General features: G+C 43.3%; 1 protein-coding gene across 1 annotated transcript; it reads right to left on the bottom strand.

Annotated features, from left to right (window-relative positions):
- Positions 1-8,781: 8,781 nt before the first annotated feature.
- LOC105050987 (respiratory burst oxidase homolog protein B) lies at positions 8,782-14,827 on the bottom strand. Its single transcript, XM_010931223.4, has 11 exons — positions 13,965-14,827; positions 13,651-13,810; positions 13,453-13,501; positions 13,124-13,237; positions 12,590-13,021; positions 12,049-12,435; positions 11,742-11,953; positions 11,470-11,572; positions 11,197-11,276; positions 10,216-10,790; positions 8,782-9,486 (listed from the first exon to the last, which is right to left on the bottom strand). Exons 1-11 carry the CDS (start codon positions 14,545-14,547, stop codon positions 9,377-9,379), a joined length of 2,805 nt encoding a protein of 934 aa, XP_010929525.1. The 5' UTR covers positions 14,548-14,827; the 3' UTR covers positions 8,782-9,376.
- Between the last annotated feature and the right edge of the window lie 318 nt (positions 14,828-15,145).

The raw sequence follows: 15,145 nt of genomic DNA on the forward strand, positions 1-15,145 counted from the left end.
AGAGAAGAGAAAAGAAAAAGGCCAACTTTGATAGGTCAAAAAATTCTTCTGCTTTTTTTTTTTTTTCAAAAAAAATATTTTTAAAGCTAAGATGGCTTTAATCATGTCTTTCTACTGTCGTGCAGGAACCATAATCAGGTTTTGCTGATTTTGGAGGCTAGGCGTACAAACATTGGCAAGGGCCGCCATCCAACCTGACTGTTTTTGATTTTTCCGGAGAAAATCATCATCAATTTGTAAAGCCATCATTGCAGAGAGGCAAGGCCTCAGAGGGAGTACAGAGACATCAGGTAAAGGAGTTTTTTGGTTGAGGTATTTGGCTACTTTTGGTGACAGTGATATTTCTATCTTCACGCGAAATGATAAGATCATACCTCTCCTACCCACTTTGCCTTAGATATGATAGTTGCCCAACTTGCCAGCAATCGAAAAAGATCATACATAACCTAACAATCTCTTACCATCCGAACTAGTGGAGTCAGTTTGATGCACGAGATCAGGTGATTGGCTTTCCTTAGCATAGTGGCTGCTGCAATCATCCATTACTGGTACGCTTGTTTAATGATGCACGAGCTTTGTGTTCTTGGTGCGGTGGTATTTGCACCTTGGCGGGTTGTCACCCATTAGGATTTCTCAGACAAGGTAATAGTGCGTAGTCCTTTTCTTGGTACCAGGCCACCAAGGATCGGCATGCGCGAGATGCGAGTAGATTAGACTGTAGCCTCGTCAGTTTGATGGTACCTCTAACCGACTGATCTGCTGGTAGCTTGACTTGCCACAAAGGATTCACTGGTTCCTGTTGGTTGGTTACTTTGTGTCGTATGGAAGGAACTCGGAAAAAATCGTGGTAGCATTCATCATCTTGTTGCTAGCAGAGTGGATAGGGAGTGTTTAAGGAATGCAACAAATAATGGAAATTACGATGTGACGATGAAGTAATTTAATTTGTCTTATACGTAGTTAATCATATTGTAAGTTGTATACAAAGAAAATGGTCATCAGGAATCATTGATGCCTGATGCTCTGTCCTCGTTGGTGTTTTAGATCAGTGAACAAAAAATGGCAGAAAAACTTTATTGGATAGTGAATAGCTGAATATCAACATTGAGTTGGTATATATTAAGCAAAAATTTATGAAACCTTTGAAGTATACTTGTTTTTAGTCATGTGCCGAAATTAGAGTCCGTGTCAGACTTAACCCTATGGAATTAGTCTAAGTAGGAAGTGAATTTGTATACATGGAATCTAATTTTGGTGGGTCTGGATGTTTTACGGTGTTTAAGGTGGCTGTATTTGGTAGAGACTTTAGGCAAGTAGTGTATTGTTAAATCACATTCAAACACCCCCACAAGCTGCATTTGGTTGTAGAATGGAAAATCTATATTGGTTGGCTTAGATGGAGGGGCAAAAGAAGAGCCAAATTATTCCACCTTTCCATTTGAATGAGTTATTCCTCGATTAAGTGGGATAAATGGATGAGGAGAAGTAAAGGGGATAACATTTATAATGTACCAATTATTTTAAAATATATTCATTCCCCCCTTTTTCAAAAAATAGTTTAATTTGTGCTGAAATGAGTATTTGGTTGAAAATGGGTAGAATAATTGAATTACAAGTATTTTATTCTTTCTTATTGAACCAAATGCAGCCTTAATATGTCAACCTGTGGTTAATTAACCTACTTGAATTTTTCTTAATATCATCCAATTTGGCTTGGGTTTATTTACAATTTGCTTGTTTCTCTTTGAAAGATAAAAAAGTCTGCATTTTTGTTAATGGTGTTGAAGGTCCGTGAAGTCTTCCTGTCCTTTCTCTCTTAAGAGATGGCCTACAATTAAGGTTGATAAAATATGATTCAATCCGTCGATCTGATCTATATTCGATTCATTTTAAATAAATTTAGATTTGGCTTAAATGAATTTAGATTGTAAATCGATCTATCTGTTTAATCTATTTATTAAACAGATCGGGTTTAGGTTTAAGTTTTTCAATCTGCCCAATCTATTTAATGTATTTATCATTTTTATTTAAAATATTTGAACCATGGTTTATGACAAAATTTGAACGGTCTGCATTCGACCCAAGAAAATTTTCAACACCCGTGCTACTTCCGCGTTTGTCTTTTCCTTTTTTTTTTTTCGATAAGTCACCGTTTCAGTTTTTCCTCATTTTATCCTTCCATCCGTTTCATTCTAAATCTCCCCCAATCCCCACAAAGAAAAATCCTAATTCTTTCTCCTCCTTCGAGTCTTCAACATGGATCAAAAGTCGGAGGAGCTCTAATTCTTGGATCTCACGGGGATCTACCACGAGGCCTACAAGATCATTTTCTCGTGGCAGCATCTCTTCGCCCAGATCGCTCTCGCCTTGATCCTCCCCCTCTCTCTCCTCTTCCTCGCCTATATCTACGTCTCCCATCTCCTCTTCTCCAAGATCGATCGTAGCGAGGCAGCCCTCGATGTCAACCCTTTGGGCTCCCCGTCCCAGTACGCCATCCTTTCCTGCCTCTCCGTCGAGTAGTCCACCTTCATCCTTGTAACATCTGGCCCATTGGGCCTTAAACCCAGCCCCCAAAAAAAAAATGGAGTCGGAAATCGCTCCTAATCGGAGTCGGAAACCTCATCGGAGAGGAGTCAAACTCCTCTCCTCCGGTTCTATTTAAAGGGGAGACCCTTCTCCCTTCTTCCTACCAAAGAATCCTGGAGCAAAACGGCGAAGATCGTCGGAAATCGCTCGCAGAAACCGTCACTGTGCCTGCCGCAATTCCTCGCCGAAGAGGTTGCCGGAGCTCGAGGTAAGCATGTGGTCCTCTTCCTCTTTTCTCTCCCTTCCTTTCCGTGCCGGTGTGCACGCTCGTCGGTGATCGAAGTCGCCGGATTTTGTCGTGGAAGAGGTTTCAATTTTTTTTGATTTTCGAACGTCGGTGGTCGTCGCTGGCCATCGATTTGGGACCCTTGGGATGGCGGTGCACTCTCCTCCGGCTACCGGCCATTCCTGTGCCGGCCGATCGTCAGTCGGCCAACCATATGAGGGGACCATTCGGTCCCTGTTTCATTTTTTTTTTCACCCAGGGAAGGCCACGGGAAGAAGTAGAAGAAGGAAGAAAAAAAGAAAAAGAAAAGGAAAAAGGAAAAAGAAAAGAAAAAAAAAGAAAAAGAAAAAAAGAAAAAGAAAAAAAAAAGAAAAGAAAAAAAATAAATAAATAATAAAATAAAAATGAGGGAGAGTTTCTCTCTCTTCTTTTAGTCTGAACCCTTACTTTCTCTCTCTAGAATTGAACTTTCTCTCTCTAAAATTTTTTCTCTCTAGATTATTTCTCTCTCTTGATGGATTTCTCTCTCCAAAGTTATCCTTCTAAGATTAGCGTAGTGAAAGGATTCATTTTAATGATTTTGATCGAGTTTAGGGACGAGTGATTCTAAGTGAGGTTTTGATTTGGGATTTGTTTAGATTTAATTTTGAATTAAAATTAATATAAAAATATAATTTTGGATAATAGATACTGAAGAATCTCCTAGAAGTTAGTCGATCTATTCATTCAGTACTCTGTGAAAGGTAAGTAATGAATCATCTTCTCGAGATATTTTATATTTATTCTGAAAATAAATAATTATTCTCTGAAATTATGCATGATTTGTGAAATTACGTTTTGAAAGAAAAGTACTTTTGAAATATTATGGTACATCGATTATACACATGTTCAGTGAAAAATTATGATATATTATGATACAAAAGTATTTTGATACAGATCGGATTTATGCTCTCAGCCTAACTATGTTTCAGTGGGCCCCGCCAATAGAGATTATACGTTGGTACTCAGTGGACCCTGCCAGTGGGGGTTGTGCGCTAGTATTTAGTGGATCCTGTCAGTGGGGATTATGCGCTGGTGTTTGTAGATCCTGCCAGTGGAGATTGTGCGCTGGTATTCAGTGGACCCCGTCAATGGGGGTTAAATGTTGGTCATAGTCGAGACTGTTGAGTTACGAATATTTTGAATCGAATCGAATTTATGATTATATTATATATGAATATTTGAAAAGATTGGATTTGTATAAAATCAGCATGAAATATATTTTTATGTTTATTTGCAGTATTATTTTTGAAAATTATATAATATCTGAATTATCTAGTTGAGATATTTGTTACTTACTGGGCTGTCTAGCTCATTACCTTTCTTTCTATTTTTCAGATTCAGATAATTAATTACGAGCATGGGAAGAAATATTGGGACAGAGCTTTTAGAGACGAGATTTAGCATTGTCAACTTCATTGAACTTAGATCTATTGTTTTATTTTTAGTAAAATTTTATTGGATGTAAGATATTTGATTTAATTACTTGAATTAAAATTAAATAATAATTATTTGAATTTATTCCGTTGTGATGCATTGATATCGTGATGAGATACCTTGCATGCGTATGGAGAGAATTTTTCTATGAGTATGCGGCGGTTGCCATGACCCTCGATTCACAATTTCGGGTCGGAGGCGTGACAATTAATATAGTATCAGAGCATAAGTGGATAAATTATGACATATAGAATTAGACATAGTATGAGTGTAGGTGGGTAAACATTAGAAATATTGGGACGTTAAAGTATGAGCATCATAATAAACCCATCCTAACAAATAGATAAATGAATCTAATAAAGTTTTACTACTACAAGGTTATCATGCCTCCCCGTAGAATGATAAGAACTACTCAAGGAATTGCAAGAGAGACATCACAACCACGGGATGGTAGCACTCCCCATCTGACCAGTGGCACCCCTCAGGAGGAGAAAGTCGTAGATCCTAATGGGAGTACTTCGAGAGCACGTCAGGAACCAGATATGACTCAGTTAATGCAGACCCTAATCAGGATGGTACAAATGCAACAACAAATACAGCAGCAAATGCTTGAACAACAGCAGATACAACAAGATACACAACAACATCAGCATCCACCACCACAACATGGAGAGCAACCAGTACAACGGAACAACATTTCAGAATTTAAAAAGCTTGCTCCTCCGGCTTTCAAGGGGACTACTGAATCTTTGGAGGCTGATAACTGGATAATGAAGATGGAGAAGGCCTTCGCTGTCCAAGAGTGTCTTGATGAAGAAAAGATTCGATATGCAGCTTATTTACTATAAGGAGAAGCATACAACTGGTGTCAGCGACTACAGTGCAAGTATGAACAAGACAGCGAAATACTTACTTGAGAAAGATTTCGGATTGTATTCTACGATCAGTATTTTTCTCAGAGTATAAGGATCTAGAAAGAGCAAGAGTTTATTTATTTGAAGCAAAAGGGTATGAGTGTGACTGAATATGAAGCAAAATTTACAGAGTTAGCAAAATTTGCTCCGAAATTAGTGGATGGTGAGCAAGAATGTGTTCACAAGTTTGAGATGGGACTGAGAACTGAGATTCGAAAATAAGTGGTTCCATATGAATTGACAACTTATACAGATGTGGTAAACAAAGCACTGATAATTGAAAGAGAAATCAATGAAGAACGCATGGAAAGGGAAAGAAAGCAAAGAAAGAGAGCAAAATCAAATGATACACAAGGGCAGAATAATAAAAACATTAAAAGTTCAGCTAAGGGAGCAATAGATAATAAGACTCAACAGATTGATGGTGAGCAGTGCTCCAGATGTGGTAAAAATCATACAGACAAGGATTGCCATTGGAATACAGATGTTTGTTTCAAATATGGTCAGATGGATCATAAAATTACTAGCTGCCCGCTAAATACTGAAAATTAAGTTGGCCAAAGAACTTATGAAGGACAACATAAGGGTGGTGGACAGATTTCTAAAACCCAGGGAAGAGTTTATGCGCTTACTCAACAGAATGCACAGGCTTCCAATACAATGATGACAGGTAAGAAAAATTTCGAGGACGAAATTTATTTTTAGGAGGAAAGAATGTAACATCTGGCCCATTGGGCCTTAAACCCAGCCCAAAAAAAAATGAAGACTCCCGCAGGGAGTCTTCTTCCCCCGATCGGCTCCTAATCGGAGTCGGAAACCTCATCGGAAAGGAGTCAAACTCCTCTCCTCCGGTTCTATTTAAAGGGGAGATCCTTCTCCCTTCTTCCTACCAAAGAATCCTGGAGCGAAATGGCGAAGATCGTCGGAAATCGCTCGCTGAAACTGTCACTGTGCCCGCTGCAATTCCTCACTGGAGAGGTCGTCGGAGCTCGAGGTAAGCATGTGGTCCTCTTCCTTTTTTCTCTCCCTTCCTTTCCGTGCTGGTGTGCACGCTCGTCGATGATCGAAGTCGTCGAATTTTGTCGTGGAAGAGGTTTCGATTTTTTTTGATTTTCGGACGTCGGTAGTCGTCGCCGGCCACCGATTTGGGACCCTTGGGATGGTGGTGCACTCTCCTCCAGCTATCGATCATTCTTGTGTCGGTCGATTGTCGGTCGGCCAACCATATGAGGGGACCATTCGGTCCCCTGTTTCATTTTTTCACCCAGGGGAGGCCATGGGAAGAAGTAGAAGAAGGAAGAAAAAAGAAAAAAAATGGAAAAAGGAAAAAGAAAAGAAAAAGAAAAAAGAAAAAAGAAAAGAAAAAGGAAAAGAAAAGAAAAAAAATAAATAAATAAATAAAAATGAGGGAGAGTTTCTCTCTCTTCTTTTAGTCTGAACCCTTACTTTCTCTCTCTAGAATTGAACTTTCTCTCTCTACTTTCTCTCTCTAGATTGTTTCTCTCTCTTGATGGATTTCTCTCTCCAAAGTTATCCTTCTAAGATTAGCGTAGTGAAAGGCTTCATTTTGATGATTTTGATCGAGTTTAGGGAAGAGTCTGATTCTAAATGAGGTTTTGATTTGGGATTTGTTTAGATTTAATTTTGAATTAAAATTAATATAAAAATATAATTTTAGATAATAGGTATTGAAGAATCTCCTAGAAGTTAGTCGATCTATTCATTCAGTGCTCTGTGAAAGGTAAGTAATGAATCATCTTCTCAAGATATTTTATATTTATTCTGAAAATAAATAATTATTTTCTGAAATTATGCATGATTTATGAAATTATGTTTTGAAAGAAAAGTGCTTTTGAAATATTATGGTACGTCGATTATGCACATGTTCAGTGAAAAATTATGATATATTATGATATAAAAGTATTTTGATACAGATCGGATTTATGCTCTCAGCCTAACTATATTTCAGTGGGCCCCGCCAATAGGGATTATACGTTGGTACTCAGTGGACCCTGCCAATGGGGGTTGTGCGCTGGTATTTAGTGGACCCTGCCAGTGGGGGTTATGCGCTGGTGTTTGTGGACCCTGTCAGTGGGGATTGTGCGCTGGTATTCAGTGGACCCCGCCAATGGGGGTTAAACATTGGTCATAGTCGAGACTGTTGAGTTACAAGTGTTTTGAATCGAATCGGATTTATGATTATATTATATATAAATATTTGAAAAGATTGGATTTGTATAAAATCAGCATGAAATATATTTTTATGTTTATTTGCAGTATTGTTCTTGAAAATTATATAATATCTGAATTATCTAGTTGAGATATTTATTACTTACTGGGCTGTTTAGCTCATTACCTTTCTTTCTATTTTTCAGATTCAGATAATTAATTACGAGCGTAGAAAGAAATATTGGGACAGAGCTTTTAGAGACGAGATTTAGCATTGTCAACTTCATTGAACTTAGATCTATTATTTTATTTTTAGTAAAATTTTATTGGATGTAAGATATTTGATTTAATTACTTGAATTAAAGTTGAATAATAATTATTTGAATTTATTCCACTGTGATGCATTGATATCGTGATGAGATGCCTTGCATGTTTATAGAGAGAGTTTTTCTATGAGTATGCGGCGATTGCCATGACTCTCGATTCACAATCTCGGATCGGGGGCGTGACAATCCTCTTCAAGGCTGTCTACCTCCTCACCCTCCTCGTCCTCTCCACCTCCACTATCGTCTACTCCGTCGCCTCTATCTACCCCGTCAAGGACCTTTCTTTCGTCAAGGTTCTCACCGTCATTCCCAAGGTGAGCACGGATGGAGAGCATGGACGAAGGCGGTGGAGAGTGCGGTAGAGAGTGCGGACGGAGGCCGAGCCATAGAGACCGAAGATGGGGGGGTGAATCAAGTGATCAAGTGAGCAGATCTAAAAAAAAAAATGGATCATTAAATGGGTTGGATTTTTTTTTTAGTGGATTATAAACAAATTAAATAGATCGGATTGGATAACTTGTTTATTAAATAGATCAGATTCAGATTTCAATATATGATTTGTTTAATCAATAGATCGGATTCAGATTTAGATATTTTTAATCCGATCTGTATTTGATCTGATCTGTTTATTATCCGATCCGATCTAATTATCATTTCTATCTACAATATTGATTTGCCTTTGCCCCGAGAATGAATTTTGGAAAAGATCCGACTTGCTATTGATAGATATTTTTTTCATTTCTTGTTTGCCCTAAAATATTTATCTGTGGTTGGTGCTCTTCGTGGCTGTTCCTGCCGGATAAGTGGAGATGGTAGGATGGCCGTTATTGCAACTTTTGTTCTTTGGTACATGCTATAAAGACACAGGTATAGGTGTCGATCACTTGTTCTTTCTTCCAAAGGCGATAACCTTTTATCTGGCGATTGGACTACAGTGAATATTAGTTTGATATCTTTGGTAATGGAGGGATTAAAAGGACGGCTCAGGATAATATGCGTGAATGTTTCTAAAGTGTGATCCACTGGAATAAAATGTTTCTATCTTGCCAGCCAAAGTAGTAAAAAAATCCAAACAAAAACAACATCTATCATAAGCGATTAATATCTCATTAGTGGAATGGTGCTCAGCCTTTCTGCTGTATACAATTAATTAACATGGAGATGATGTATATATCTACCTTATTATACACCACACAAGTTGCTACCAACAAAAATATTAGAGAAAGAGGAGGACAAAAAAACAAAAGAACCAATGGAACATGAGGAAGCGCTTCGCCCATTATGGGGGAGGATAAGCTGCCATGTCGCAAGTCTTCGGGTGGTTTGGTGGTTGTGGACCTTCTGGTGGCGTTCCATAACAACGGCTCAACCACTCCCCTTGAATCCAAAGCCTTCTCTGACCAAATGCCGGGCTCTTCAAGCACCTCCAAACCCCCAGAACACGTGTTCAGGGCCATTTCTTCAAAGCCATCACAGTACAATGTTTACTGGCTAGCTTTACGTTTGGACTCTAGTAAAGGATTTTGAAATAAAAATTCTAACAAATAAAAATATATGCAAGGGCTGCACTCTACGGCTACCTAATAGGATCCTACAGTCGCGGATCCGAACCTGCTGCTACTCTTCTAAGACGCTGGTATGCTTTCTATGTGTGTAATTAGATGTTAGAGGGTTGGGATTTAGAAGTTCTCTTTGTTGAATTCGAACTTGGTGGTGGTCTTCCGTGAGAAATCCTGCGCCAGATGGCGCAGCTCCTTCGTCAGCGTCGGTGCTCCGCAATAGAACACACCTACATTAACGAATTCAGCAAATAAAGGTGAGTGAAAAGCAATCAACAAGAAAATGATAATTCTTAAGCAGTAGAGTAGCTTTAACTGGTAAGCCGAATATTCTTGTTTAAGAATTAAGGTGTTTGTAATTGCAATTCAAATTCTAAGACAAAAGAAGAATTAAGGTATTCTTCTTTAATAAGGTGCTAGTTTTGTGAAATTACTGCCTATTAGGTTAGGTAGGTGACTTCCTCCTGGTTTCTCTCCGTACATGTTCACATTCTAAAGGGAGAGCACCACAGGTGGATAACAGTTAAAGCACCATGCGTTTCACACTATAAGCGACTTGTACTGGTAGACAAGCTGGCACTTGTTCCGTTCCTCTCTCCGGGGGCCTGGCCCAGAAACAGGAGGACGCTACGATAACGACACTGTTTCTATGCTAGTGCATTATAAAATAGAATATCCCACAAGCTAGGTAGGAGTACCAGGGTAAGAAACAAAAGCTTCGTGGTCCCCATCCTGCGGGATGCCACCTTCGGTGATGAAGCTTTTAATGCCTTTTTCCCTCCTTCTAACTATGATAAATTATTCCTAACCCATTTGAAACCAGGTCCGTCCAACCAAATGATCGTTTTCCATCATTCAAGGCGGGACATTTACCATTGCCATGTGGTGGTGGGTCCAAGAAATCGGCACAGAAAAGGACAGGATCCAGGCAAGCAGGAAAAAGAAAGGGAAACACGTACCGATGCGCTGGTCGCGGTGGTTGAGGGCGATGCGCTTGTAGACGTTGCGCCAGTTGGGTCGGGCGAAGTGGGCTCTGACGCGGGTGCCGGACACCACGTCCACCCCGTGCTTGGCGTGGTTCAGCGACTGCAGCATCGCGATGAGGGCCGACCGGGCGTCCCCTTCCTCGTAGACGCTGGTGCAGTAGGTGTGCAGCTCGATCAACCCCTTCTTGTCCGTCTCCGCCACCTCGTTCATCACCCCCCGGAACCACTCGAACGACCCCTGCTCCCTCGTCACCCAGTAGAAGTAGGCCCTCCTGGTTCTGAACGTTCCTCCCCCGGGCCTGTGACTGCTGCCTGCAGCTCTCTTGGTGCTTCTGCTCTCACCGCCGACCGCGCTTTCGAGATCCTGATCGCCCTCGGAGTCGAGCAAGCCTTCCGATTCCAACTGCTTCATGTTGTTCACGATGTCCTTGACGATGCTGATGAACGGGGTGGCGCCTATGCCCAGCCCCACCAGCAGCACCACTTCATACTTCTTGTAGTCCTGGGCCGGCGCTCCATAAGGTCCATCTATCAGCAACCGCGGCAAGCTGCATTCCATGAGCAGATATTAATAACAAAAAAGTATATCAGAAAACCAAAAAATTACAAACAAGACTTCTTATGTCCGATCAATTGTCCAAATAGTATTTATTAACTCTCTGTACAGTTCTCTCCCTTTTCTCTTTTTGATTTTTGCACTGTAAATATATGGTGGGTAGGCAAAGAGACGAGGAGCCGAAAGAGAGTGCTGGGAAAGGTGGGCAACGGCGGTGAAAGAGGTTCGTCGTTTTCGACATGTGAGTCGAGCCAGCTCAGCCTCTAGGTCCACTCTGTTGGGAACGGGCAGAAAACGACGAAGACCACCAGCTCAGCCCTCTGGCTCTAGACCTCGCTTGTGAGATGGATTAAAAACAATGAAGACAGTTGAATACGGAGGAGGGAAGGGACCCCAACCTTGGAATGGGACTGCTGGCGTGGCCATCGTAGTCAGCCCTCAGAAGCCCGCTTTTCCCGTCGGCAGGTCGCTGACACACCTGGTTACGTTAACCAGTAAAATCCCGCTCATCTAGTTAGCACTCCTCCAAAGTATTACCCTTCTTTAAGCTAAAAGCCACCAAATCCACCCTAATCTACCCTACTGCCTACTGGCACCATCATCGGCTCATCTATATATAATCCAAAATTAGTCATATGAAAAAGCAAAATAACAGCACACCACATACATACTTTCGAGAAAACCATTTTGAGCTGTCCGGTCCAGTCGCCGAGTGTCCGTATGTGGACGCTGAGGTAGTCATCTTGGGGAGCTGAAGTGATAGAGAATGGGTGCCTGTTTCGTAATAGAACGCGGAGATTAGCTAATTTAACAAGCCAGGAATCTACGACCATCCAGAGGAAACCGATTTTAATAATTAGAAACCGGCTCCTCTGCGGTTCAATAATTAAACAAGCGAGTGCGGTCGATGGCGTAGCGATTTGATCTAATACACACCACCCACCATTGGAAAGGAGACACGTCAGCGCAATTGACGAATATGTACTGGCCGCTCCGGTATTTGAAGCCCTGAGGCTTCGACACGTGGAGAGCCAGCACGTTCCCGGGGTATACCGCCACCTTCAGTATCTTCACCGGCCTCACGCTCGATCTGAATGTTCTGATGAGCCGCTCCGTCCCGTAGATGATCATCGGGATCGCCAAGTACATCCAAGTCTGCAATAAAGGATTTTTTTTTAACTTTTCCATAAGATTAATATTCGGAGTAGTTGGATGGAGAGAAGTTAATTACTTTTGCATGATGTACTCACCGTTTTCTTATACCATCGATGGGAGAGGTAGAGGAAGATGCCGTGGATGATCAGAAGGATGTAGACGATGACGAAAAGGTGGTGGGAGTACCAGAAGGCATTGAAGCCGGTGAGCCGGTTCAGGGGCTTAGGAAGCCTGACCCGGCCGCGCCGGAACCATGGGGTGGCCAGAGTGAAGGCGATGGCCATCAACACCACCATGGTGATCCCCGTCCACCCCTCCGTCCCCTTGACGAACCACCAGTAGTTGTTCGGTCTCGTGTCCCCGAAGAATGGCTTCATCGGCTCGTAAGCAGCGTCGCTCGCATGCAGGAGCCGCGGGAAGTCGCAGGTCAAATGCGAGATTGCGTGGAGTCCCACGCCGATGGTGATCCCCACCGCAATCACCTATATATAAAAATGACAAGCATGTTATAATTATTGGCTTTTCTAATTAGCTGAGATGTGCGGCGTTTTAAAGGCGGAAGTTTTCAAAACTGGTAGTGGCCAGAGAAGGATATGGCTCGTAACTAATTAAGAAAAAAGAAATACAAATGTGTACCTTGTGGAAGTTGAGATTGTCGTCGAATGGGAGGGCGGCCCCGAGCTTGGTCTTGTTGCGGAGCCAGGTGATGGTGTTGCGGCAGACAGGGAGGAGGATGAGGGCCATGTTGAACTTGAGGGTCTCGGCGCCTCCCTTGGCGACGCAGACGCAGTAGCCCATGACATGATACACCGCCCGGCGACGGTACTGGATGAACTTCCAGGCGAAGAGGGCGGCGCAGATGGCGAGCCACAGCGCCATCACCCACACCCGCTTCCAGTTGTCCTCCACGAAGTACCTGCTCCGCTGATACCACCGCCGGAGTGGGTTCGGCTCCTCGGTCGGCTTCAGCTTCTGGCTCAGCATCTGGCTCAGGTTCCTGCTGTTGGACGTCCCGATCTGGGTCGACTGGCTTGGCGCTTGCAGCAGCAGCATCTCCAAATTGTATATCTGAGAGTTCACCGGTCATTCATTCCTCTGATCAACGTAAAATTTCATGCAGTTTTTACATGATGTTTCCTTTTTTTTTTTTATTGATGGCGTTCTATATACCTCGATGTAGCCAAGATTATTGGGATCCAGTTCTTCCATAATGAGGCGGGCATACTCCTCTGCCTGTTCCTGAATCTTGGAGAGCTTGTTCGCTGAGGCGCTCAGAGATATGATCTGTTGATCATCCATACATCAAATATTCAGCAAGGCATGGCTTATTTTGCCAAAAAATAATTAAAAAATAAAATAAAGGTTTGACTCGGTGATTAGACTGCTGAGTTAGCCGAGTTACAGCCACCCAAAAGGGGAAATTATTGAGTGGCACAAATCACATCCTGTTATCGAATAATGCTTCTTCCATCGGTGGTGAAAGTGATCTTCTTCCTTACCTGTTTGACCTCTGCTTCCGTAATCCTTCCATCGGCGTTCTTGTCCACCCTGCATATATTTTATAAAATTAATTTCACGACGGCTCCATCTCAATAGCATCCGAAAGACCGGGATTACTGAGCACAAGATTAACATCATCCTAGAGACTAGAGCTACTGGAAATTGGAGAGAGAGATGGGCGGGAGATAGATAGATACATATCGAAGAAGGTCTGAAGCCTGGAGTCGAAGCTCTGGTCCGAGATCTGCTCCCAGAACTCCCTGAGCTCCTCCTTGGTGATGGAATCGCCGATTATATGTCTCCTCCTCGTCAGCGCGTCGAACAGCTCTCCCGCGAACTCGTTGGACCCCTTCATGCCTGCCATCATTATTTCTTTTCTCCATTATTTTCTTTTTCCAATTTTTCTGTTCTTTAAATGGTAAGAACAATTCAAAATAATCGAGAAAATTATTCCCCATAGAAGAAGAAACCGTCAGAGACAGAGGGATATTACTCGATAATGATAACTGACCTATGCACTGGCCGAAGAGGGAGCGGGCGAGGGCGCCGTCGACGGCGAGCTCGTCGAAGCGCTTCTCGACGGCCGGCCATCCGGCGGTGCCGTCGGTCTTGCTGATGAACTTGAGGCCTTTGAGCGCGTGCGCGGCGGCCGACTTGGACCGGTCGACCCGGCCCTGCCCGGGCCGCTTGTTGAGCGACGCCAGCCGCTTCAGCTCCTGAGACACCTGCCGGATCCGGGAGGACGCGCTCCGGATCACCGACGACCCGATGGAGCCGGACCGTTTCTCCAGCGTTCGGGCCAACAGCGTCACATCCGGGTCCTCCTCCTCCCCGGCCGCCGCCGGCTTCACGCTGTGCACTGCCACCGAGTCGTCGCGGACATCCAGCGTGATCTCCACGTACTGCTCGTCGCCGCCACCGCCGCCGGCGGAGTCCGGGATATTGAAGCGGGCGCTCCTCCGGCCGCCGCGCTTGTTGAGCGGACCGCTGAGGGGGCCGCTGTAAGAGACCCGATCGCTGCCGATGCTCTCGGTCTCCATGACGTCTGACTGGTGGTCGCCGCCCCTCCCGTCGTCCGTCCCCATCTCCTGCATTTCAGAACCCGGATCCCCAACCGCAACCACTCTCCCAAACAAGATAACTTCACTTCTCTTGCAACTACTTGATGAACTCCCGACTCCAATGACCAAAACGGATTTATCTTCTTTTTGCCATTTTTTTTCCTCTATGGAAACAAAAGAATGAAGGATGAAGGAAATTTGGGAAGTGGGGTGGTCGGAGATTGGGTGGAGAGGAAGAGATCAGGAGTTATGTATTTCTTTCTCCCGCTTTCTATGTTTGGTTATGGTGAGGAGTTTTTGGTGGTGGGATACATATGGTGTATGTATATTTATATATATAGGGGGTGGAGTGTTACCGCCTCTGTTTGTTTGGTGGGTGTGGAATCGGGTAACTTTCCTACCGTCCTTCTCGAAGGAGCGCTGGCAGTCAAACGGCAGAGGAGGCGAGGTCCGTTTAGTAGCATGCGCTCTGCCCCTCTATCATAGCTGCTGCCTGGTTGTTTACGTGCTCGATCTCCCCCTACCGTAACGTGCCGTCAGTTGTTGACCGGGAAGCGTCAAAGTCTCATATTTCCTCTTTGACGCCATCCACGAGGGACGAGTCTAGTCGCAGCGGCTCGCGGCTCCGCAT

The sequence above is a fragment of the Elaeis guineensis genome, chromosome 9, assembly GCF_000442705.2.
Source record: "Elaeis guineensis isolate ETL-2024a chromosome 9, EG11, whole genome shotgun sequence".
Classification (NCBI taxonomy): domain Eukaryota; kingdom Viridiplantae; phylum Streptophyta; class Magnoliopsida; order Arecales; family Arecaceae; genus Elaeis; species Elaeis guineensis.